At 40.3% G+C, this 26776-nt stretch overlaps 2 protein-coding genes across 3 annotated transcripts in view; one reads left to right on the forward strand and one right to left on the reverse strand.

The window, feature by feature from the left end:
- Positions 1-482: 482 nt before the first annotated feature.
- The window catches only part of LOC126366024 (uncharacterized), a 28176-nt gene continuing 1882 nt past the window's right edge, over positions 483-26776 (reverse strand). Inside the window, exons 2-8 of one of the 2 annotated variants that reach the window (XM_050008890.1) lie at positions 13665-13854; positions 9474-9605; positions 5603-5862; positions 2436-4866; positions 2148-2354; positions 1934-2058; positions 483-1685 (exon numbers count right to left, since the gene is read on the reverse strand). In XM_050008890.1, the coding sequence (XP_049864847.1) occupies positions 876-1685; positions 1934-2058; positions 2148-2354; positions 2436-4866; positions 5603-5862; positions 9474-9605; positions 13665-13770 (4071 nt within the window). In that variant the 5' untranslated portion in view covers positions 13771-13854 and the 3' untranslated portion in view covers positions 483-875. Of the gene's footprint in view, positions 1686-1933; positions 2059-2147; positions 2355-2435; positions 4867-5602; positions 5863-9473; positions 9606-10781; positions 11195-13664; positions 13855-26776 lie in introns of those variants that run through there. The other variant, XM_050008891.1, reaches the window with a different exon arrangement.
- LOC126366446 (uncharacterized) lies at positions 16385-21934 on the forward strand. Its single transcript, XM_050009554.1, has one exon. The coding sequence runs from the start codon at positions 16385-16387 to the stop codon at positions 21932-21934; it is 5550 nt and encodes a 1849-aa protein (XP_049865511.1).

Below are 26776 nucleotides of genomic sequence, written 5' to 3' on the forward strand. Positions count from 1 at the left end.
TAATTAGAGATTTAGCCCATTTAGTTGCTCGTATTTCATTCATGGTTTTCCTTAGGATATCATCCTGCTTCAATTACAAACGTAGAGCAACACGGACCTTGATTATAAAATTATACCTAGTTGAATAAAATCAGGTCACATAATAATATTACGCGCACTCTTAGATTTTCTTGAAAAGTTGGCCAGAAACTTCCGGAAAAATGTTTTCCCGTGGTCCACCGGGTGAACTAAATAGGTGAACCCGGCGAAAGAAGGGGAAAATAAACAACTAACACTCACTCCATGGTACCTAAGTGTATTGTTGAAACATAATGAACTATGTACAAAGTACTTGTACTTACATGAATAAGCGGACTCATGCTTAATTTGGATGTTATAAAGGATCATTCATCCAAGGATATATTAATTTTCTATCTGGGTTCATATCGATATAATGTGCGATGTTTTATAAAGGAAATAAGTCAAATACAATGAAACAATAATGAGAAAAAATAAAGTTTATTATTAATATCTGCATTGTTTAACAACATTAGTAAAGTTTAACTATTAATAAATGTCATTTTTCCTTACTGATAACTAGTCGGCTGCGCCGCCGCCGAAAAGTAAAATTAATAAGTAAGTATAATAAATAACATGCAACAATAGATTGCAAGAGAGATCGCATTTTTCTATGTACATAATAGAAAAACGAATCATGAGTTCAGTAGAAATAAATATTGTCTCGAAGTAAAAGGAAGCTCACTAAAGTTACGAGATTATTATCTAATCGTAAAACGCGACTGCTCGTTGTTAAATTAAAGCCATCGGAGCGATGGAATAGTATTAATATAGTCAATGTAAAGCTTTCTAAGGCACTATGATGTATTGGGTGAATATTACTTAGCACCGACATCGCGTGACGTCACAGCTGTGGCGGTGCGTGTGACCGTGGTGGTGGAGTTGGCAGTCCTGGCCGCCGTGCCAACTTTCCTGACAGTAGTAGTAGTTGTAGTCTTGGAAATACCGCCGTTAGGAAGTTGCTGTACCTCTGTTCCAGTACGGACCTCCTCTGTTGCTGCCTGGGTTTTTTCATGGGCACTGGCTGTTTTCTTATTCTTTTGCACACTTTGTTCAAATCCTTCTCTTCGAATCACTTGGCGACTACCCTCTTCAGTGCACGAAGCTCCACGTTCACCGCTTGCAGCAGTGCGAATCACTCCATTTTCCACTGGTATTATTTCGCTGTTCTGGAATTGTTCTGTGAATCCATCTGTCGTATCAATTGTATACGACCCACGTCGGATGGGCTTCTCTGGTATCCAAACTAATTCTTGGGTGAGTGTCTCTTGAATTTGAACTGGTTCAGGAGTAGCGGTCGAGCTTCTTACTTCACTTTCTCCTCTTACTTGAGTAACGTGAGTACGAATGTTCTGAGTTTGTGTGTTTGATGCGTTAGATTCATTCACTAATCTTTGAGTGACGTTGTTCGATACATTTTCGGTAATGTCGCCATTTTGTCTGATCACTTCTGTGTCTTGCCTTTGTAACTGAACTCTGCCTTGACTTGTCTGGGTGACCTCTTTAGTAGTCGTACTCTGCGTTATCTGTTTTTCAGTGGAACGGAATGGCTCAATTGGTTTCAACTGGCCCAATAACGGAGAGTGTTTAATTCCAAATGTGATTTGCGGTGTCCTGTTTAACTGCACCTGAAAGCAAATAAAATAAATGTAACTATGTTGATAACAATTGCATTTATCCTCGTGAACCTTATACAAAAATGCTTAGTAAAGTTCTCAATTTGATTTATAATATGCTAAGATGACTTTTTTATCAGCGAAAACCAAAATTTAAAATTCAATGGAACTTTTCGACTTAAATGGATCGCACGAATCAAGGTTCAAATTGTTGAATATTCACGATAGTCCTTGTATACGTCATTTCACCAGATAGATACCTTTTCCGGTGAATAGGTGCCAGGCGCGGGCACGCGCACGCGATCGTCGACCGGCACCTTGTGGCGGCCTGACATCGTGTACACGGGAGTGTCCAACACTGAAGGAATGCGGTATGAGTTCGGGGCTGTAAATAACACAAATCCTAATATAAAATTTCATTCATGGCTACAAAACTTATAATGTAATATCATAATTCAAGAATATGTAACGTACCAGGTGATTCAACGTATTTTGGAGTATGAACCTTGATTCCAAAGGAATATTCTGGAGAATAAGTCAACACGAATTTGGATCCTTTTTCTGGGCTATATGTGCCAGGAGCAGGAACCTTCAGACGCTCGTCAATCGGTTCCTTGTGTCTGCCAGAGATTGTGTATAAAGGAGTTTTTACAGGCGTCGGCAGAGTGTATTGGTTAGGAGCTGAAAATAAAATTACAAATTTACTATAAATTTTGTTACAACAATAATTAACTAAAAATTTCATAATAAAAAGTTACTTACCAGGACTATCAAGGACCTTCAATGTATCAGTCTTAATCCTGAATGTATATTGAGGAGCGCTGTGCATGAGTACTTTATCGGCTTTATCAGGATTATAACTATTCGGTGCAGGAACGTTATCAGGCTTGTGAGGATTTGTCTTAATTCTGAATGAATACCGCGGAGCATTGTCCAACAAAACCTTGTCAGCCTTTTCTGGGTTATAAACATTTGGTGCAGGAGTATCACTCAATTTCCCATCTTTACCTTTCGGTGCCAGTGAGAAAGCTGGAGATTTCTCTAATATAACTTTATCAGCTTTTTGTGGGTCATAAGCTGTAGGACCAGGTGTATCGGGAATCTTTCCATGATCGATTTTAGGTCTAAATGTATAAGCAGGTGAAGTTTCATGCAAAACTTTATCAGCTTTGTCAGGGTTGTAATAATTGGGACCGGGAGTGTTATTTACTTTTCCATCTTCAATTTTTGGTCTAAAGGTGTAACACGGAGAACTTTCGTGAAGAATTTTATCTGCTTTATCAGGAGAATACGCATTTGGAGCTGGATTATTTGAGGGTTTTTCTGCGGGGCCTTTAATACCAAAACTGTACTTAGGAACACCATTCAACATGTAATCGTATTTACTAGGATCATAAGCATTCGGTGCGGGAACATCTGATATCTTCGAATCTGGACCTTTGCCAGACATTGTATAACGGGGTGTATTATGTGGCAAAAGAGGATCATAAACATTTGGCCCTGGTATGTCAGATGGCTTTCCTGATGGTCCCTTTCCTGAGATGGTATATTTAGGTGCACCATCTGGCAGTCGAGGATCGTAGGTATTGGGAGCAGGAACATCGGATACCTTCCCATCAGTGCCTTTTCCGGAAATAGTATATTTTGGCGAATTGCTAGGCAAATGAGGATCATAGGCATTCGGTCCAGGGAAAGTAGAAGGTTTTCCATCAGGACCTTTACCGGATATCGTATATCTTGGTGCATTACTAGGTAAGTGGGGATCATAATAGTTAGGACCCGGTGTATCTGGCAGTTTTCCATCGAGGCCTCTGCCTGCTATAGTGAACTTAGGAGTACCATCTGTCAGATGTGGGTCGTAAGCATTTGGGCCTGGAGTGTCCGAGGGTTTTCCATCGGGTCCTTTGCCATATAGACTGTATTTAGGCGTACCGTCTAGTAAATGAGGATTGTAGGCATTTGGCCCCGGAGTGTCCGAGGGTTTTCCATCGGGCCCTTTGCCGTATAGACTGTATTTAGGCGTACCGTCTAGTAAATGAGGATTGTAGGCATTTGGCCCTGGAGTATCAGATGGTTTTGCATCAGGACCTTTTCCATACATGCTGTATTTAGGGGTGCCATCAAGTAAATGTGGATCGTAAACATTCGGACCTGGAGTATCATTAGGTTTTCCCAATTGTGGTTTAGGTCTGAAAGTATAAGCAGGTGAAGATTCATGTAGAAGTTTATCAGCTTTATCCGGACAATACACATTCGGACCTGGAATATTATCTATTTTAGCAGTGGGTCCTTTGCCTGCAATAGTATATTTTGGAGCTCCATCCAACATATGCATAGATTTTTCTGGGGCGTATACATTAGGACCGGGTGTGATATCTGCTCTATGAGATTGATCTTTAATTCTAAACGTATACGATGGCGAAGATTCATGTAAAAAGTTATCTGCTTTGTCCGGGCAATAAGCATTTGGAGCAGGTGTTTCCTGAACTTTATCGGAATGCCCTTTACCACTAATGGTAAACTTGGGCGCACCATCCAACATATGCATTGATTTTTCAGGGGCATATACGTTGGGTGCCGGAGATTCACTCCTTATAACAGCTTGCTCCTTAATTCTGAAAGTGTATGATGGAGAACTTTCGTGCAATACTTTATCTGCTTTCTGTGGATCGTAACTGTTTGGAGCTGGTGTCTCAGATACCTTTGTACATACAGTTTTCCCAGATATTGTGTACTTTGGTCCGCCATTTAGCATATTCATAGACTTTTCTGGGGCATATATATTGGGAGCAGGAGTCTGCTCAATCTTTTCAACTACTTCTTTCGAACGTATTGTGTAAGCTGGTGAACTCTCATGTAAAACTTTGTCAGCTTTTTCAGGACAGTATGCATTTGGAGCTGGCGTTACATCATGTTTCTCACCAATTCCTTTTCCAGCAAGTGTATATTTGGGTCCACTTTTGAGGGAATTGATAGCCTTTTCAGGAGAATACATATTTGGGGCTGGTGCATCGCTTGTTTTTATAATTTCAGACTTCGTTCTGAAACTAAATGCTGGCGACTTCGATCTTAAAATTCTATCCGCCTTTTCAGGACAGTACGCATTAGGTGCAGGAACTTGTTCAGTTTTAAGAGACCTACTCTTCGTCGTAAAAGTGTATCGAGGTCCCTTTTCTCGGATCACCGTTTCGCTCTGAAAGTGAAAAATTTATAAGTTTTAGATACATACATACATACATACATAAACTCACGTCCGTAATCCCTAATGGGGTGGGCAGAGCCACAAGTAATCAAATAGATAGTTAGATAGGCAAGCATCAATTATTATGTAAATACTACTTAGTACAATACTTAGTATGCTAAACAATAAAATATTTATTACAGCACCTCTAAAACTCTATGAAGCTACGAATACTAGCACTAATTACCGATATTAGTCAAATAAATACCTTTAAAATGTTTCCATAACATTTACGAACTTGGCGGCATGCAACAAGACTCTCAATGAAATGTAATTTATAAGTAATGATTTATCAATAACAGTGCTCTATTAATTATAAGAATATTTATTATCAATTTTTATTACATTAAAAATAATAAATTTTGCAAAATGTGTCACTAGCTTGCAAAACGCATAATGGGTGGGTGGCGATGATTCCTCTATAATTGTTAAGCTTATTACAGACAGTTGTTACACAGAAATCCCTTCAGGTGCGGGGTAGTGCACCGCTCGCCCGGCGAATGGTGAGTGTCGAATGCCGAACGTATGCGCCGGCGCCCACGGCAGATTCACGCACACCTGTTATGTGTACCCAGCCCAAGGTTAGTTCACTAAGTATGAAACTTAGCTCCGCTGCATGCATTGCAGTTAGTAATTAAACATGAACAAGCCAATATGCATAGCGTTATGAATAACGCAATTCTTTTACCTTTTCAGGGCAGTACACTCCGGGTCCAGGTACACCCTCGGACGGATGCCTTGGGTCCCTTCTCGGGGCCATGGTATATGCTGGAGGTTTCTTAGTTAGTGCCTGCGCGCCTTTTTCCGGGGTGTATGTCCCGGGACCAGGCATAGGTGTCTTCGACTCTATGGTCTTCCCTCTTCCAGTTATGCTGAACGCTGGTGCGGCGCGCTTGCTGCCTTCTTTTGCTTCTCCAAGGACCGGTGGCATAGAATATGAGTTTGGTGCTGGAAATTTACAGTAAAACAAATATTAAATGACACTTATAAATATAGAAATTATATAATTAAGTACACCAAGGATATTTTTTTACTCATGTAAAAATACCAGAAAATTATATAATTAGTATATACTTAGGTCAATCGTTCATGCGTAAATAAAAGTTACGACAAATAAAAAGGTTATTTTTGTATGCTTACTTTTACTTTAACTACCAAAAAAACAATTAATAACGAGAATAGAAACCAAAAAGACTACAAAAACAAAAATGATGACATATTTCTATGCTAAGGGCTACAAGATGGTGTGTAAAAATTTCAATAAAGGAAATAATCAGAAACTGAACGTAATGACATCAGCTGTCAAAATACTTACTAAGTGAAAATAAGAGAAAGGTAGAAAAAGACAAAAGCTACATAAAATAGGGCAACATTGAAATCGAGAGCTAAAGTCATACTAAAAAAAGCAAACAGGAACTGCACAGCCAAATTCTGAAATTAATATCTACGGAAACATCTACCAAACTACAACCATGACAAACTAGATGACATAGGAAACAATAATGATGGAGACAGATGAGAAAGCCTACTTTGAATTTCAAGCTACGTGCACAGGTAAACTAAATCCACCTGGTGTTTTAGCTCCGGGCTGTGGTGGAGCAACACGCAGCCCGATGGAGAAAGCTGGCGCTAATTCCAGCACTGCACGGATGGACTTGGTGGGCTCATAATCGCAAGGTGCTGGAGTGGGGGTAATTCGTGGTGGGGGCCAACGGCCGTGAAGCGACGCTGCCGGCCCTACCGCTCGACCTGTTACCCCACAAATTCTCTATGGATCTGTATTTTATAACGATCACATTAGAGGTTAAGGCTGACGTCACTTTGCGGCAAAATACCATCTTACGTCTAAATATATACCTGCCTATAATGTATCCAAATAATGTGACCTTACTTCGAAAAAAGTGAGGTTGAACAAAAGTAAAACATCATACATTATTGTTACATCATCACGATTATAAGTACGAAATAAATTAAAATAATGAAAATGAAGCACTGATCAATCCATTTCAATGTAACATTACCTACAAGTACCTGCCACAATCACAAATACTGAATAACACCCAACACGGAAACGGAACGGTGAGAGCAAGTAGAGTAAGTAGCTGCAGATAGCAGCGAGGTGGAAGAGCGACTGAGCTTGGCTGAGCCTGTTTACCGCTCTCAGGGTCCAGCACCTACACGGAGCGGTGACTCAGCGCCGATCACCTTCGAACATACGGACATATTTGGCGACATCGTTCCAATGCAGCCGGAGACGATCACAACCACTCAATGCCACACATTCAATATAGACCAAATATGCTTAAGTGAGTACCCACTTGAGATAATTACATCAGCAATAAGTACGTAGGTAGGTTATCCATAGATAGAAATAAGTACCTACCTTTCTTGAATCTAGATTTGTACATAGGAACTAAGGCCTGAATGTTGTGTGTGATATTTTATTCAAGATATCAAATAACTATAAAGATATTTTCTAAGAAATTAACATTAACAAAGTCATTGACTTCCACGATTTTGGCAAAACGAGGCAAACTTATTGAATGAGCTTTGAGCTTCTAAAAACATCACTTTATTATTCTTTTCACTTTAAAATGTTAGGTGGGTACACACAATAGGAATCTAATAAATTACTTTTATACCTACGTTTCCAAGTCGCTGAACTTCGGTGGAAGATAAACACCCCAGGAAGCATACGGGTAAACTACATTGAATATTTATAAACGGACAGACTGCAGACGACATCGCTTATGCAAATCAGGACTGCAGTCGTGACCCACTTAATGTGTCGCGCGGTGTATCAAGTCACGAAAACATCGCTATCCAACTTATTCTTGTAAAAAACATTGCATGCATTTGAAAATGCCACAAAACTGGAGTGTGCTATAAAATCAGAACTAAAAATTAAGGGCAATGGATGAAAATAGGTTCTTAGGACACACGTCGTATCGCAAAGAACAATAAAACTACCTATAGCAAAAAAAATACAAAAAAGGAAACCTTAATGGTGAAGACGCGCTCGTGGGTGGCAGACTGTATAATTGCTGGACGTTTGGCTGAACACAGCGTCTTAGACTATTATCCAGTAAACGACAATTGCGAACTGCCCACGACTCAGCCGACTAAAGTAGTTGCGCAATGTATCGGTGGCTGTTGGTTCCGATGCGCCCGAGTGGATCGCTGGTAGTTCCGTGGGTGCGCCGTATAGTGTTCACAGATCGAATCAAACGTAATTGCGATAACTCGACTTGAGCAATTGTTTACTTATTTTTAGACCGTCTAAGTCGTAAACATGTACACATGTCGACATGCATTTAATTTTCTTCAGCCTAAACGGAACTGAGCTTTTTCTCTCAAATCAGTTTTATACATTTCTGTCAACGGGATCGAAATATAAGTCCAACCGAAATGTAAATACTTTTCACTCGTATAATCCCTGCGGTCCTGTGGTACACGGGCTTGCTTCTCGAACGGGGAGCGCCGGTTCAAACCCCGGTACTAGACTTACACCAATGAGTTATCAATGTATCTTAAGTGCAGTTTTCACTAACATATTTGGATCGACCATTACAGACAGCGATACGGGTCATCCTCGACGGGAAATCTCGGTGAAGTGTAGGTACTTAGTTCATCTTACGATGTACCTCTGACTACCCTGTAGGAAAATAGTCGTGAGCTTAACTTCTCATTGAAGCCTTCACATTTTTTAATATCCAAGACTTGCAGTTTATAAAGAAAAGCAAAACAGGTTACGTCATCAAATGTCCTAATTTGTCGCTAATGACTTTCAACACAGGCCAGGCTTATTTACAGGTAGAGAAAATTTCCCCAAAACACGCAACGTTAAATGGAAACAAATGTCATTGGAAGTGTTTAATAGCTGTTCACCATTTACGATGCTTACATCAAAAGTTTATGGGTTGCGAAAGTTCTACCGTTCCCATTTATATGGGAAACTTAATACTTTCTCATTATGAGTTTGCGGAAACTTAATTACTTATGTGGGTGTACGTCTGACCCTATTTGACACATACCTAATTAATTATATAATACACGCACGACATTAAAAATAATCCTTACAGCTCAACGTATATTTTCTTTCTCATAGCTTATTAACAAAGCTCAAATTGAGTTTTTTGTATAACGAGTTTGGTTAGCTACCTTTTCAATAAATTCGATTTCATAATTTAGTACCTGCTTAACAATACAATATATATGTCACCGTAAAATTGTAAATAACGTTAGATCGCGAGATTGTGAACTGTCGAAAAATTGTGAAACGTAATATACTGCTTACAATTTAACGTATTATTATTCGTCAGATTATCGATAGATTATAATCTAACGTTATTTACAATTTTACGGTGACATATACAAAAGGAACATACAATATAAACAAAAATAATAATATATAACATACAATAACAAAAAGTACAAGAGGCGGCATTACTGCTCAAGTAGGTAGCAATATCTTCCAGGTAAACTTTGGATAAAGTATTATTTTTTGTAATATAGTCTATGAAAATAAAGTTTTCACGAAAAGGAAGATGATGTCTTACCTTTAGATGTCATTCCTTCTGTATTGTAGGAGGCGGGTCCTGGGCCAGCCTTCAGAGTACCAGGTAATTCGAGTTTATGTCCAAAAGTGAACGCTGGGGCACGGGGCTTTCGAGATTCTGGTGGCGGTTTGCCTGCAAACACGAAATTCGAATAAGAATTACTTATATTAAAAAAAAACATTTTGAGGTGTACATAAAAATAACTGTCAAACTGTTGACTATATCGTCAATTAACATGAGAGTAGAGTGGTCCGCTTGCGCCACGAAAAATAAAGATATGTGAAAATATTTATATACCTTTATAAAACAATATTGCCAAGTTATTTTACTAGACAAGCCTAAAGCTCAAATCAATGTGATTAAAATGAAATGTAATAACCATGGCTTGAAGCTGTTTATCTAAAGGCTCCTTCATCTATCTCATAAAATGTCGAGCTATATAAACTCCTCAAAATTTGATAACAATAAATCGAAATAAAATTAATTAAGTGTTAACAATGTAATAAAAATCTAAAACCGGATTATGTTTCTGTATTTCATTAGTAATCTAAAGTTGATAGATTTATGTAAAATAAAATTAACGCATAAACTGCTAGAACAAATTGGTTTATTTTTTATTGTTAAATGATATTATTGTTAAAAAGTTGCAGGAAAATTTCTCGACGTAATACTAAATTACAAAGCACATATTTTTAAGTAAAAATAATGCAGTTTAATTATCCAGTGAATGCTTGTTACAATTTGCATGACTGCATTAACGTGTCTGAATATTGCGTGATTGACTTTAGTTTACCCATCATCAGTTTTACAAATAGGTGCTCTTATCTAGCTTTGTAACGAAACTGCCGAGTGAAGTTTGATGAACTTCATCATATTGCAGCTTATATGCCCTCAGGGCTTCCCATTTGTCCGGCCAAGTACGGCCAAGTTTGAAAAAGCTACATTATGCCACATCAAAAAATAGCTTTACAAAACTTTAATATTTTTTAGACGTAGAAAATAATATTCTGTCTACATCTTATAAATTATTATGTATGATTGATGCATTTCCATTTAAATAAAATATTCCAAAAGCAAGATTCTAACTTGTGTCAGACAAAATGATACTATATTTATCCGTGAGGTATTTATCATCAGCTTTATTTACAATATAAGGAAAGTAAACATATAACTCAATCAGCAACGACGAAGGACTTCGGCTAACGACACAGATACTTAATAACAAATTTGTCAGCGAGACAATCGAGGGCACAGAGGATTGTTATCCAATTACGTCCAAATTCGTACCATCTCGCTGGTAGAGCTCACCTTGTTCACGGTCAATGTCTCACCCACGCTCACCACTGCCTCCTATAAACCGTACCGATGTGTCACAACCACCAAAGTTTTTGTTCGTACACCTGGCTTCTCAAAAAATGCTCAGATAATCAAAACACCGTGTCGAGTTATGCAAACCATTCGAATGAAACTTAATTTCTTAAACGCAATTTAAAAAAGATCGATTTCTTCAACCGGTCCGTTCGGCGAGGGATTAGTGGAGCTACTGATTCGTGTTTTTAAATGTCATGTTTGGTATTAAAAAAGTGACAAATGTGGTTTATTGAACAAGAGGAATGATGTCACTTGTGTTGTTCTGCGCGCGCGGCGGAGCAAGGCCGGTATGGGTACAGGCGATAATCTCGACCTCCGGTGATGTCAGCGAGCGAGACACCGCGCTCACTGCGCGCCCGAAACTAACTCGCATACAACGCGCAAAACATATGCCATAATAAGTCACACATACACAAAGAACCAGTAAACACATCGAGGTGTTGGTACACAAATATTAGCACTAGAGTAAGCACTCGCATCAGGAGTGTTACTTGGAAAGAACATCTCTTGAAATAAGCGTATCACTAGGTACTAATGGATATCATGTCCTATTAATCAGTGTCTGTAAGTTTGGTTTATGTATAGATATAAAAGATGTTGAGACCAATACTGAGGTGTCCTGTGTATTTAGATTTAGAAACCACTCTTTGTAATTGAGTGGGCCAAAAATCATGGACTTAGTACCTATAAAAGCCTTATTTCCTGGCCACTTGAGAAAAGTAGGAAGATTTTAAATTACAGCATATTATAATCAACTGCATTAAATAAGAATAAAATATGTAAGTAAATAATTATGTGGATGTGTGAAAGACAAAGTAGAGCCAACAATAATTGTATGCAAAATGACTACATTCCGTGCCAATATGCTCGTCGTCAATAGTACACGAAGTATACCATATTGTAGATAATTATCTAAGCGATGTTACATAGACAGATTCGATACCATTTTTGTTAAAAAACTATATTAAAAGTTGCGATATTGAAACACATAATACAATTTTCAGCCCATTCTTAAATATAAACTGCGGAAAATCCACTCCATGTTTTTACTCATTGTAATTCATAAAAATATGTTTACATTATTCGATGAGACAACATTATTTTTCTATAATAATGTTTGCACTATAGATAACAAAGGCCGGCTTCTGAATATGTTACATATTTGTACTTTAAATATTAAAAACATTACATAGAGGCGCAACATGAAGTCACGACACTTTCAGAATAGACAGACGGGCTTATTCACTTCGCTGTTTTAAACAGATATATTAAGTGATTTTGAGTACTTGTATTTATTTTCTAGCAAACCGAACATTATACAGATAGCTTTTTGGAATTTCTTAATTATTCTAATTACCTTCCGAAAATGTAAAACTAAACAAACGGACATCGACCCCTAAAACTTCTGTACCACTGTAATACCACTTAATTAATTTAATGTGATAAATAGTTCATATCAACAAAAAATGTTAGCACAATACAATTATACATATACATATCTACCTATACACAGTATATACAGGTAAAGAAGAAATACTCAAGATGACGTAATAAGTTATGAAAAATGGTCAATTCTATTTTTAACCATGATATCATTACGTTTGCGAAGCTATCTTTCGACTCCTCACTTATACTTATTAATAACATACACCTGAGATAAGAACGGTCTTTAAAATGACCTTAAAGTGACTGACCTGCTAAGTAGATTTTAAATTGAATATACCACAACTGATTGATAAATTTACAAAAAGTTTGGACTTTTCTATTTGCGACATTATTTTCTTATTTGTTACAAAGTGATTTTACTGGACGCATCTTAGATGCATCGCAAAAATGTTAAAGGATTTGGTACAGAATAAATAATAGAAGAGAAATAATACAAAATAACACAACGATAATGAACAAAGTTGAATATAATTCTTATTGTTGTGACAATATTGCTTCTGAACTGCTGAAGTAAATAATAAATATTATAATAGAGGCTGTAGAGGGTCATCAATTAAAGAAGACAGGATCCGTACAACTACCTAAAACACACTACACCTACACTGATACTATACAAGAAGAACGAAGACTACCAAAGAAACAATAAAGAAAAGGCACGCGTCTTCCACCAGTTTTCTTCCAATATGCCTTGGGGCTAAAAAGGTCACATAAGAAATATTGCTAATTGACATTGCGCACTTATTTTTACATGCATAAATGTCAAATAACAATGTTTCTTTTTAGATAAATTGCTTGGATGTGATCTTTTTAACCCCCTTGTCTCATCGACTAGACCAGACCAGAGTGACCATTTTTTTGAGGCAGTGATCCTACTTTAGTAAGGACTTTGTAGACTGAATCCTTGTTTTCCAGAGTCTATACTTCAGCACTTAAGTACGCATGGTTACATGCGTTATCCAACACAGGCCTTAACCAATAATATGAATCGAATCTGTTTCGATTCGAATTTGTTTTCGAATTCACGTTTGGACCATAAATGATTATCACGTGCTCAGCGATGAAGGAAAACATCGTGAGGAAACCCACATTCCCGAGAAATGCATTTTCTGAGGTATGTAACCTAACCTGTATTGGGATGGTTTTCCCTTCGCGGGTTGGAAGGTCAGACAGGCGGATCGCTTCTGTAAAAAACCGGACCTGTGAAATCTTCAGGTTAGGTAAGCGGACCCTGTGAAAACAGGATAATGCTAGGAGATGATGACGATGGTTACATGAGGTATACATGACTGGCACCGAGACTCTTGAGGCATGTTAACCCAATCCACACGACAACACAAGGAGAATATTCACCTTATAGTAATAGAGAACACTTACCAATAAAAGAAGGTAGGTAGACAACAGCAGGTCCCGGGCTAGCGGCCTCGGCGGCGATGGGTCCGCGGCGTTTGGTCGGCGTCCACGGGTTCTGACGCACGCCCATCGGTTCCTCCGTGCACGGGTAGGTCTTCTTCGACAAGCTGGAAGACGTCCGCCGCACAGATATCGACTGTCTCTTGCCGGATACCTGCAAGTTACAACCTGCTATAAACTGTCTCACTCTCTTCTAGAAATAGGTGTCCATGTTTCTTATACTGAGTATGGGTATCATAAGTCAAGTGTGGTCATCACGACTAGAATCTCCACACACCACTCTTTAGTAATCATAAAATATGTTATAGTAAAGTTTTCCCTTAAATATAGGTTTATTTTCAGGGAGAGTCGGAAGAAGAAGGCCTACATACCGCAATTCAAATTCAGAATGTTCTAAGAAAAGGGCCAGATCAGAAGTGCTCTGAACAGGAAAGCATACAAGAAGATTTTGATGAGTGTCTGGATCTTAGCAGGTAAGTGAATTTCTGGGAAGGTGAAGTAAGGTATCAAAACATTATAATTATACTAAAAAAATATTACCGATTTCCTACGCTCGCTATCGCCGGACTTTGTTGACTGGGACTCGGGCATGATTAAATAATTAAATTATATATCTTCACAAAATAAAAGAAGACTAAAAATAATTTATTATTATAAACTAGTTGTAAAATTATTATTCACAGATATATCTTGTTCATCGCTAATAAAATTGAAGTAAAAAATCAAATGGAAAAACTCGTAAGAAATTTTCTTAGAAGTGACACGTATCAAATAACGTTTGTACTTAACAAAAAAAAGCTAAAACCTTCCTACCATGAAAATTTCAACAAAAAGATTTTATTATGATATTCTCATTTTAAATAATTCATTTTCTAGTAGCTACCCGCAGGCACTTAATACTTGTGTAGTTATTCTATAATGAATTAAAAACTGATTTGGAGGGCAGGGGGATTTTATACGCTAGTTTCTATTAGACTTATAGATTAGGTACACGACACGATATTGCTAACTAAGGTAGGTATATTATACGGTACCAATGCCATTTTACGAACACTCATTAGCTTACGTATCGAAGTAGGTAGAACCACGAGTATCAATAAGATGACCCTCAGGCACTCTTAATATTCGTCCCAAGAAGAATACGAGTACTATAAATTTTCAGCCTTTCATTTAGTTTACACAGTTCATTATTTTAGGCTACAATTTTATTTATACTTATAACATAGTAATTAAAACAGTCGTACTTAAAGAATCAATCTGAATGCTGTGCACAAATATGAATGACGTTCTCTCGTAATCAATACGACCTCGCAAAATGTCTAGGTTGACTGCTAAACCAATATGCATATAGACTACTCTACACTGCTTCATGAATATCTCGAACGAATCATTCCAAATATGGTTACGAAATCTTTACGGTAATATAGTAAACCTTATTTTAGATAAACACATTTTAATACGCTCATTGTTGACGTATGAGGAACACGAATAATAATTAACAGTCGTACCTAACGAATTATTAAAATTTACCTAAATTATAAAAATGCCTGGTACTAAATGTTCCTCTAGTTATTAAATAACTTGTAATGTATACCTTGACGTTTGACAAAATTTTCTATCATAATTAAGTACGTTGAATAAATGATTCTGATTTCTGAATTTTAGGTTCTATAACCGTGCCCTGTAAATTGTAAATGTTTATTTCTTTAAATTTCTATGATCTAGTTGGCTATATGAATATTCTGGCCTTATATTTTGATGTTTTAAAATATTTCCTTAGTTTTAATGTTAACTTCGGCGACTGTTGTATTGTATTGGATTGTATACTTCCAGGACAAAAATATTTTTTGTCCTAAGTCGATAGTTCGTAGAAAGTCAATGACGTCACAGATCTAAAAAAAAACGAAGGATTGTTAAAATTACTTGACAGGACACACATTATTTATTTAAGTACGACTGTTCATATTTATTTTTAAGTCTGACATACATGTTGTTGAAGTTTATATTGCCTACAATTTGAAGAAATATTGCTTGTTTTAATTCTGCGCTATTAAGTTGTTATCCTATAGAATTCGTGTCTTTATTTTTTGAGGCTCTTAGCTGGTTTAAATCCTGTATTAATATTACTTAGTTTATCACTCCTACCGCCTACCACCATGATGGCATCATAAATCTATTTTGGTGTTTCGTTTAACTCAGCTAAGATTTGTATGACTACAGTCTACTAAGTCTCAAAACAAACTGTTATCGACAGCACTATGGTCCGAACCAGTTGTAAACGAGAACCTACCTATTATTAATCTGTTCATAGGAAACAAACTTATTTATGTTATAAATATTAATATTTTGTAGGGTATTTGGAAATTTAGAATTATGATTGTACCCTTACTTTTATTATAATTGACTTGTCTTTTTGTTCCGTGTGAAGGAAATCTAGCTCTGGCTAAAAATTGTATATAAAAATTGTGTGACGAAGTAAAAGACGATTATAGTGAAAAGTGCTCATTTTATTAAAGTTCCGATGCGACCACTAGACGTGCGCAAAGATCCCTGTGCCTAAATTACATATTGTGTGGTCCTTCAAAATCGCCGGATCGTACGACTAGTGGAGGTTACGTAACGGAATTTTAACGGAAAAAAAAATGAGTACGGTGAAGACGAGAAGGCAGCGGCGTGTGGCCGATATGGATGCGAGACGATCTTTGGATGCGACTGTTGCCACTGATGGTGAAGAGCGTGTACTAGCGTCGTCCCCAGGGTATGTTGACCCGACAGAAGGAAGATGTAGCACCCCGGTGATGCCGGAGGATGATCACGTGGATCATAGCTACTGTGAGCCGCTGCGGGACCATGCAGGAGGAGATGCGAGTCGTGTCACGCCCAATACAGTGAGGAGGAAAGCGCAAAGCGTCAGGAGTAACGCATCCAGCCGAGAGTCACAACGGCGCTTAAAACAATGTGAAGCCGAGGTACAGTTAGCAGAGCTAGACGCGACAATTCAGCGAGCACAGGCTAAGAAGGTAGTATTAAAGAAAAAATTGGCTCATGACATGGCACGTATGGCGGCTGATGATGAAGGAGGTGATGAATCATCAATGAGGTCAAGGTTAGTGCAGATGGATAGAACCGAGGAATGGGTACGGCGCGGGGGTGGCACTGATGCGCTCCTTGCGCGTCCTCGGCCTCTAAATTCGCATGCACCTACCCACAAAAATAAAAATGAGAAGCCGCTCCTTCGGAATCAGCCGGAGTCAGGGACGTTGACAGGCTACCGCAATCTACCATCAAGACCGCCTACGTCTGAGGAATATATCGTACATATGAATCGACTCGTTGAAGCCGTAACTACGGGACGTTCTTCTAGACCAAGGCCAAAGCAAACGTATGAGCTACCGACCTTTACTGGTAACCCTGCAGACTGGTTGGCGTTTAGACGCACCTATTATAATTCGACGAAAATGTACAACTTTGAGGCATTTGAGAATATTGCGAGATTGCAGGCAGCGTTACAAGGGGCAGCTAAAATGGCGGTAGAAGATTTACTTAGAGCATGCGACGAGCCAGAAGAAATCATGAAGGTGCTGGAAGAGGAGTTTGGGCATCCTACCTTGCTGCTGGAGTGCGCGATGAACAAAGTTCGTGAACTGCCGCGTGTAACAGACAGTGGACGTGAGTTGCGCGGCTTCACCGCGGTCATAAAGAACTGTGTGTCGTTGCTGAGGGCGGTGCGCGCGGACGGTTACTTAAATAACCCTCAGGTTGTATCGGACATTTTAAATAAATTGACTCCGTACCAGCGCGCTCAATATGGTGAGTTTATTATGAAAAAAGACATTTCCAGTGATGTGGACTTACGAGTGTCACCGAGTCTTGAACTTGTGGTGGAGTTTCTTGGACAGTTGTCTCGAGCTTCAGTGTACTATGCACCAGCAAACCCCTTTACTCTGCCGGTCCAGAACGTACCTGTGAGAGCAAGCCGAGAGCAGAAGAGGAGCGTGCGACCTGTACAGCACAAGGTGATGACGCAGGCTGAAGCGACTTCGTCTGTAGACCGCAAAGACAATGGCTCGAGTGCCCGTGCAGAGACCGTAGTGAAAGACTGTAAGTGTGTCTTGTGTAACTTACCTCATCAATTGCCACAGTGTGAACAGTTCCGAAAGATGACAACAAGAGACAGATGGAAGTTGGTAAAAGATCGTAAACTGTGCTTTAAGTGCCTTCTTGGGTCTCATTCCAGAAAATACTGTAAAGCCAAGCGATGTAGCAGGTGTCGATGGCCGCACCACACGCTGCTGCACGAGGACAGGCCGGCTGCGGGGAGCAGCGCGTCGGCCAACCCCGAGAGGACTGAAGAAGCAGTAACGACCATGGGCGGCGAGAGAACGCGCGCCCTGCTGAAGGTGCTGCCAGTCACCATCATCGACGACGACGGGCGTGAGACGCCCACTTACGCACTCCTTGATGACGGAGCCACCATATCCGTGGTTGACGAGTCGTGCGTTGAGGGTATTGGCGGGCCTGTTGCCCCGCTGCGCCTGGTGACCGCGGGCGGCAATATTGTTGAGGACAATCAGTCACGAAGAGTGAAGATCAAACTTCGGGGTACCAACGGAGAGTGCCATGTGGTAAGCGTACGAACGATGCACAACGCTGAACTGCCGGTGCACACTTTGCCGGCACGCGTGCTGGAAGCGAACCCCCACCTACGCGCCTTGGACTGCGTGGCGATGGAGGGCGTACGACCCATGTTGCTCTTGGGCCAAGATAATTGGGAATTAATTGTAGGTACCGAAGTTAGAAAAGGTAAATCCGGTAAGCCAGTTGCCTCATTGACACAGTTAGGATGGGTGGTTCATGGTCCCGTGGGTACCGTTTCGGGTCCGATCGAGATGGTAAATTGCGTACAGGTGTCAGACGCATCCCTCCATAGCCTAGTGAAGGCGCAATTTGAGTTGGAGGCGATCGGGGTAAGTAAGGTCCCACGACGGAATGCCGAGAACGATCAAGCAATGAGGATTTTGGAGTCAACGGCGAGGCGAGTGGAAGGCGGATGGGAGGTAGGTCTTCTCTGGAATCGCGCAGCAGTGGAAATGCCGGATAACCACGCGTACGCGCGCCGACGACTGCTGGGTATTGAGCGAAAAATGGATGCCGATGCGGAGTATGCGTCTGCCTATTGTGCTCAGATTGACAGGTTGGTAAAGGAGGGCTATGCCCATAAAGTGACTAACGGCGTGAAGAACTCTCCCGTGTGGTATTTACCTCATTTTGGGGTAAAGAACCCAAATAAGCCGGGGAAGTTGCGACTGGTGTACGACGCAGCGGCGGAGTACCAGGGTACCAGTCTGAATGACAGGTTGTTTAGTGGACCTGATTTGCTCAACTCCCTCTTGGGAATTCTTTTTAGGTTTCGGTCGGGGCCGATCGCCTTCACCGGAGACATAATGGATATGTTTCTCCGAGTGAAGATCCGTGAAGCCGATAGGGGAGCGCAGCTGTTTTTGTGGCGAGGCATGGAGCGCAGTCGTGAGCCCGACGTCTACGTGATGACGTCGATGATCTTTGGCGCCACGTCCTCACCCTGCTCAGCAAACTACGTGCTACGACGAAACGCGGACGAGTTCAGGGATACTTATCCTGAGGCGGTAAGTGCCGTCCATGATAAACATTACATGGACGACTATCTGGACAGCGTATCAACGGTCGCGGAGGCACGGAAGTTGATCGAGGAAGTCAGCACGATCCATCGAGAAGGAGGCTTCAACATACGAGGGTGGGTATCTAACTCATCTGAACTGCGAAAACAGCTGCCAGAGGTTACGGCGGAACCGACGAGAATAGAAGAGGGGAAATTGAGCAGCGAGCAAGAGAGGACTCTGGGAATGATGTGGTCACCCGAGTCAGACACATTCTCTTTTGACCTGTCATTCAAGAGGCTGCCACCTGATATAGTGGAGGGACATGTGACACCGACGAAGCGTCAGTTTCTAAGCTTTGTCATGAGTATTTTTGACCCACTCGGTTTGGCTAGTCCTTGTACCATACAGTCGCGCATCCTTATGCAAAGGATTTGGCGATCAGGCATTGGATGGGACGAGCAGTTAAAGGAATTAGAGAAAGAGCTGTGGGAAAAATGGCTGAAAGACCTGCAACTGCTGCGAGAGGTAAGCATCGCGCGATGGTATAGGATCACGGGAGATGAAGTGGAGCTCCATGTGTTCGCAGATGCGAGCGAGTTGGCCTACGCTGCTGTGGCGTACATCGTGGGCGCGGGAGAAGATGGACAGCGAACTGTCGCTATGGTGGCTGGTAAGGCAAGAGTTGCTCCCTTAAAGATAGTGTCCATTCCGCGGATGGAGCTGCAGGCAGCGGTGTTGGCGTGTCGACTAGCAAATACCGTGGTAAATGAGATAGGTAAGTCTATCAGTAGTACTACCTTATGGTCGGATTCGAGGACGGTGCTGGCGTGGATTGCGAACGACAATCGCGATTACCCGAAATTTGTTGCCCACCGGTTGGCTGAGATAGATCAATGTGTGTCTCGAGGCAATTGGCGCTGGGTTCCTTCCCAAAACAATCCAGCAGACGAAGCCACCAAGTTGGTATGGCCGGGGGGTAGGAGTAACTGGGTTGCGGGTCCGCCTTTTCTACGTTGTCCACAGGAGCAATGGCCGGGCGTGGGAACTGAAGGCATGCAGCCGGTGGAGGAGGACGAGGGCACGATCGCATTCGTAAATGTGGTTGATGAACCAAAATCACCCCTCATCGATGCGGCACGTCATTCATCGTGGAGTCGCGCGCTGCGAGTCGTAGCGCGGGTCATCTGCTTCACCAGAACCTGCCGAGGCCGGCGGAGCGCCGGCATAACCGCTGAGGATCTCCGCGAGGCCGAGCTGCGGTTGTTGGTGCAATCGCAGGCGGCTTCATTTTCTAAGGAGCTTAGCGCGTTGCGAGCTGGCCGCGCGCTTCCGGCTGACAGTCGACTGCGCGCCCTGGACCCCATGATTTTTGACGACGGTCTACTGCGTGTGCGGGGGCGCCTGAGTGCCGCGCCGGACCTCAGCTTCGACGAGAGACACCCGGTCATTCTGGACGGCCGTGATCATCTCACGCGGCTCCTGGTGCGCTCTTATCACGTGCGTGCGCTGCACAGTAACCATGAGGCTGTGCTCAACCAAATGAGGGAACGCTTCTGGATACTGCGAGGAAGAACTACCGTGCGTGCAGTGGTTGCGCGATGCCAGCTGTGTCGGATACGTCACGCCAAGCATACTCAGCCAAAGATGGGAGATTTACCGGCCATTAGAACACTCAACACTCGCCGAGCCTTCGTCCATTGTGGCGTAGATTACTACGGCCCTATGCAGGTGGCCATTGGACGACGCCGAGAGAAAAGGTGGGGTGTATTATTCACTTGCATGGTTACTCGCGCCGTCCACCTGGACCTCGCAGCAACCCTGGATGCGAGCTCGGCGATAATGGCCTTGCGACGTCTGATAGCCCGTCGGGGGCAACCGGCGCGAATGTACAGCGACCGAGGAACCAACTTCGTGGGAGCGAACCGCGAACTTCGAGCAGCGCTGCAAACCCTGGACCATGACCGTGTGCGAGAGGCAGCCGAGAATCGGGGAATCCAGTGGACCTTCAACCCTCCCGCGGCGCCACATATGGGTGGCTGCTGGGAGCGCCTGGTACGCTCGGTTAAGGAAGCGCTAAAGGTGACCCTAAGAGAGAGAGCACCACGAGAGGAGGTGTTACAAACACTGCTAGCGGAGGCGGAGTTGGTCGTCAATAGCCGTCCGCTAGCCTATGTAGCTGACGACCCGGACGAGCCAGTCGTGATCACCCCTAATCACCTGCTGCTGGGGACGGCAGCGGGAGATACTGGACTATGTGCCGCTGATCCCGCAGACCTCAACGCGCGCGCACAGTGGAAGCGCGCGAATGTGCTGGCAGACATGTTTTGGCGGCGGTGGCTGCGGCAATATTTGCCGACTTTGCAGAGACGTCAGAAATGGACATTGGACTCTCCGCCAGTGCGTATAGGTGATGTGGTGGTGATTAGTGATGGCAATTTGCCTCGCAATATGTGGCCTAAAGGCATTGTGAAAAAAGTGTACCCGGGTTCAGACGGTCATATAAGAGTGGTAGATGTAAGAACGTCAACGGGGGTGCTGCGTCGCCCCGTGGTTAAGATCATAGTGCTGCCTACCGATGGTATGTTGTTAGGCTGAAACCTCCAACAGGGGGTGCTATGTTATCGACAGCACTATGGTCCGAACCAGTTGTAAACGAGAACCTACCTATTATTAATCTGTTCATAGGAAACAAACTTATTTATGTTATAAATATTAATATTTTGTAGGGTATTTGGAAATTTAGAATTATGATTGTACCCTTACTTTTATTATAATTGACTTGTTTTTTTGTTCCGTGTGAAGGAAATCTAGCTCTGGCTAAAAATTGTATATAAAAATTGTGTGACGAAGTAAAAGACGATATATAGTGAAAAGTGCTCATTTTATTAAAGTTCCGATGCGACCACTAGACGTGCGCAAAGATCCCTGTGCCTAAATTACACAAACAGCAGTGTCGTAACCACAAGACTTAGTCGTGACATTGATACACATTTTAAACATAAGTAAATGAGTCGAAAACAGTGTTTTTACACAACTATGATTATGTGTGTCCCAATGCAGGGCAAAGGCCTCTTTCGTTTTCTTCCCAACCCGTTCATGCCACCACACAGATAAACATAATATATTAAAAATCGGTTTTATACATTCATTCATTCATTTCAGGTAAAGAAGTTAAATATGATTACATACTAATATTACATATAACTTATGAGGTAGGTACTTATAGCCAATCTATAGAGGTAAAATAAGGTACAACAGACATTGTTTTTTTTTCTCGTCGTATTCTACTAACACACTTACACTTTTATAGTAAATGCTACCTAAGAGTTTCAATAGTGTTCCATCATATTATTTCCGATAAGTAGATATTTTAATCGTATCTCGTTGGTCGGCGCTGTAGATTCCTACGTACGTCACAGTGTTAGTCAATCGCTGATATTATCTACAACTTTAAACCAAAATTTTAAGCGTATGAAATGTTTGGATCATTAATATCGAAAGCTCACTGCTTAAATGTTTATTATCAAAGGTCGATAATCATTCAATGAAATTCATTAAAATACCAAATGTGATGTAGGATACGTGTCGGAAACCATTTAAGGAGACTTAACGATTTCGCAAAACTGTTACGATTCGATCTGTAGAAAGCTGCCCTGCCTTATTTGGTAGCAGTGTCGTGTGCTATGCCCGGCATATGACCAACATGATAACTTTGTTGACAAAAATGTATATTTCGTATAAGGTTCGTATAACCAATTAAATTCAATATCCACAATGAAGTCAGGTTCAGGTAATGGGAAAGTTTTTGATTTGTCATATGTTTGTTTTGGATATGAGTAGTCCTAGTAGTCGTAGTAGTATCTTACAAACAAGCTTAAAAGCTAAAATATTTGAAAATGTATTGGTATTACTCATTCATACTCAGTTCTTGTACTATAATTATTAATAAGTAGACTAAAAGCCATTAATTTCAAATGTAATTGAATTTAGACACAATAATAGAAATTACTAAACCAAGTAGGAGTAGGTATATGTAATTACTCACATTAAGTCAATAAGTCCCTTGACAGCGTGAACAATGAGACCATTACACTACACCTTATTATTTGTCATCGGCGCGGTATTGAAATCGCGAATCCTATTAGGTTATTCTTGATTATTCATTGATGGCCGCCTCCGCAACTCGCCCACGATCACAAATGACGGAAACTGATTAATAGTAGCTGCCTATATCCACTTACATAACAGTGTCTTTCTAGATACTGAATAAAAATATATAAGTATTTTCGTTCAATCGAAAACAGAAATAGCGTTTCATTCATTCATATACCCGGCGCACATTATGTTCCGAAACATTGAAACCTGTCTCAATTCCCAAATGCAATACACAGTCGTTTACGTAACGTTTATTTACAAGCTGAAAAAATGTAAATCATGCCGTTTTCAGCTGAAAGAAAGCCAATTCTGTACCAGCTGGTACGAATCGCTGTCGTCGTGAAAAATGAATAAAATCGTATTTGGGCCATTTCGTCCGCCTTCTACAACCTTCGCGAATTGATCGAACTTTTAACATAAACGTTGCTTGGTATTGTTATTTTGTATTCATAGCACAAACTAGCAGAACATAAAAGGACTAGTTTTAGCGCCTTTACGTACTTAAATATCAGACAAATGTTATATTTTATAGCTGTACGTCAACGTGTGCTTAAAATAAATCATGCGTTTTCCCTCTCTATTGTTGTCATATTTATACCAATATTAAGCATAACATAACATACATAAACAGCTTATACACGTCCCATTGCGGGGCACGGGTCTCCCCTTGATCAATCTAAGGGGGAATGGAGCTTACTTCAACACTGCTCTACTGCGGATTGATGGAGAGTTGTCACAAATTGACACAAATCATAAAAATAGCTACATTTCTAAAGACATTATGGATATGGTAAATGGATACGAATATGAATGTGAAATATACCTACATAATTAATCAAGAAGGAAAATTACAGCTGGTCATTGAAGTATATCAGACGACAAAAAACGATTGGTGTAAGAATAACATGTTGTAATGTTATGCAACTGCGTCTATACGTAAATATGAAATTAATTGAATTGACCGCATTAACGATGATTACAAAAAAATATCATCAATAATTTAAGAACCACGCTCTTGTCGGTGTAGCATTCTCCATGTTACTTTTCTAGGGAAAAATACAGCAGTGGTAAGAAATATAATTATATAATTTAAAATAAATATACTTGAATACATGTAATTAACGCTACATTCACACACACCCTGTTATACAACACACCAGACATACTTTACACATACACACACTAACACAACTAATATAGATCTTTTATGTTTAGAAAGAAAAAAAGAAAGAAAGAATATTTTTTTTATTTTCACACATACTTACCCACTTGTTTTTAATGTTCCTCTCATTTTCTTTTAAATTATTTATTCATTATTGTACTTCGTTTACGTTTGCTTTCGATTATTTTGTATTAACTTCGAATTAACTATTGTGTATTTATCTGGCACATACCAATGTATTGCGGGGTTACTAATACAAATAAATATTTACTTAAAAGTTGTCCCAAACACGATATTAATTTCTGGTAAGTAAATATTAAATTTAATTAAGGTACTTAATTAATACACCTTGTAAAAAATGTGTTCACGTAGTAGGTATGTAGGGCAAACTATTTCTGATAATGCCAATATGTTACATATTATTAGCAATGAAGTAGCTTAAGTAGTATGTCCTAAGCACAGGGTTGCTCTTACTCTACACCAATCCATCATGCGACAGATTTCAGTAGAGAAATGTAAAGATGACACTGTGGGAGGCGAGAACGGAAATAACAATGAGTTGTCCCTTAGGTAGGCTTTATGACACACATACTTCTATAAAATCATTGATGCATAAGATTACAATATTGATGTATTATGTGATGTATGATCTACAATGCACTAGTAGTAGCGTAGCTTTTTAATACAATAATGAATCGATGACGATGTAAGTAGCATTCTCCATGCTACTTTTTTGGGAAAAATAGGGCAGTGGTTTTCCTCTTGCCTTCCGCAACGCAGTACTCTGTCTGACGCGAATATGATGGCGCCCAAAATAATGAATAAGAAAGGTAATTAAGTAATGAGTACTACTTCATAACGTACATATAACAGAGAGTAAGCTAATGTATTTAGGAGTCTACCTCGTTTTATTGGTAGTCTCCTATATCATAAACATTAGGAGTAGGACCAAGGTAACAAACACACGGCGGACATTTATTGCATGCTCTAGTGCACAGATAGAGACTGTTCGTGTCAGCTGATAAATGGTTCGTTATCTCGGCGTGTCTACGTCTCAATTGAGCTCGTTTGCCGATAACCTGCCGGATGGTCGCAGAGGCATGCCGTCATCTACCATTTTGAAGCCTCTTATTTATAACTATATTCAAAACAGTCGTGTCATAATGCCGAAGCTATTACGGCAACAAAAAGGTACAGTCCAGCTACAATTCCATTATCTAACGATCTAACCAGCAATAGCAACATTTGCATCAGGAAGTTTATCTTGCCATTTTGTTCATCAATAAGGCATTAAAAAGTAAATGAGAGCTGTTTACGATGATCTCATGTAATGACCTAGAGTTCGTGTTTGTTTGTTATTTGCATAGTAGGTATTCAAAGAATAACTTAATCTATGTGCACACAATATTAAACTATAGTTAAGACATATTTGATAGCTAGCGGCTATGTTATCTTCTAGGGGGTTACTTACTTATGTGGTTTAACTCTAATGAGCTAAAGCATTTGTCGTGGAAAAAATATATTCTTTAATCAATAAAAAGCCGTAATCTTTAAATTTTAGGATAACTTTTTCTTGATAAAGCAGCAAATAATGGTCAAAAATGAATAATTTAAAACCTTTAAAACTGTAAAAGAAAAATATTTGTTTAAACAATTGCTCTATGTAAGTATAAATGACTACCTAAATACCAGAAAACTCCTCTGGAAAAAGTTCGTCAGATTATACAAGTGATACGTGTACGAACAAGTACTCTCATCATCATCGGGAGATGATGCATCACCCCGTTTTCACAGGGTCCGCGACCTAACCTAATCTGAACATTTGACAGGAGCAGTTTTTTACAGAAGCGAAGGCCTCTCTGACCACACAAGTACTCAACTGTAGTGCGTACAAGTACTCTACTGATGTTTATTCATAAACAAAACAATATGACAGTACTTGCGGGGTGATTCGCAAACATATGTAAATTCGCGAGTAAATCACGGCTACAAGCAATCATGTTAATGTGTACAACAGCTGCAAATCATTGGAGTGGGCGATGTAACACCTCACTTCACGACCAAGTCGGTTGTTCCACATTACATGTACTGTGTAGACCGCTGTTACTTAACACGTTCCA

Source organism: Pectinophora gossypiella, chromosome 4 (assembly GCF_024362695.1).
Source record: "Pectinophora gossypiella chromosome 4, ilPecGoss1.1, whole genome shotgun sequence".
NCBI classification, from domain to species: Eukaryota; Metazoa; Arthropoda; class Insecta; order Lepidoptera; family Gelechiidae; genus Pectinophora; species Pectinophora gossypiella.

Excerpts from the sequence above, each read along its gene's own strand:
- LOC126366446 (XM_050009554.1), top strand. The coding sequence starts at position 16,385 with ATGGATGCGAGACGATCTTTGGATGCGACTGTTGCCACTGATGGTGAA.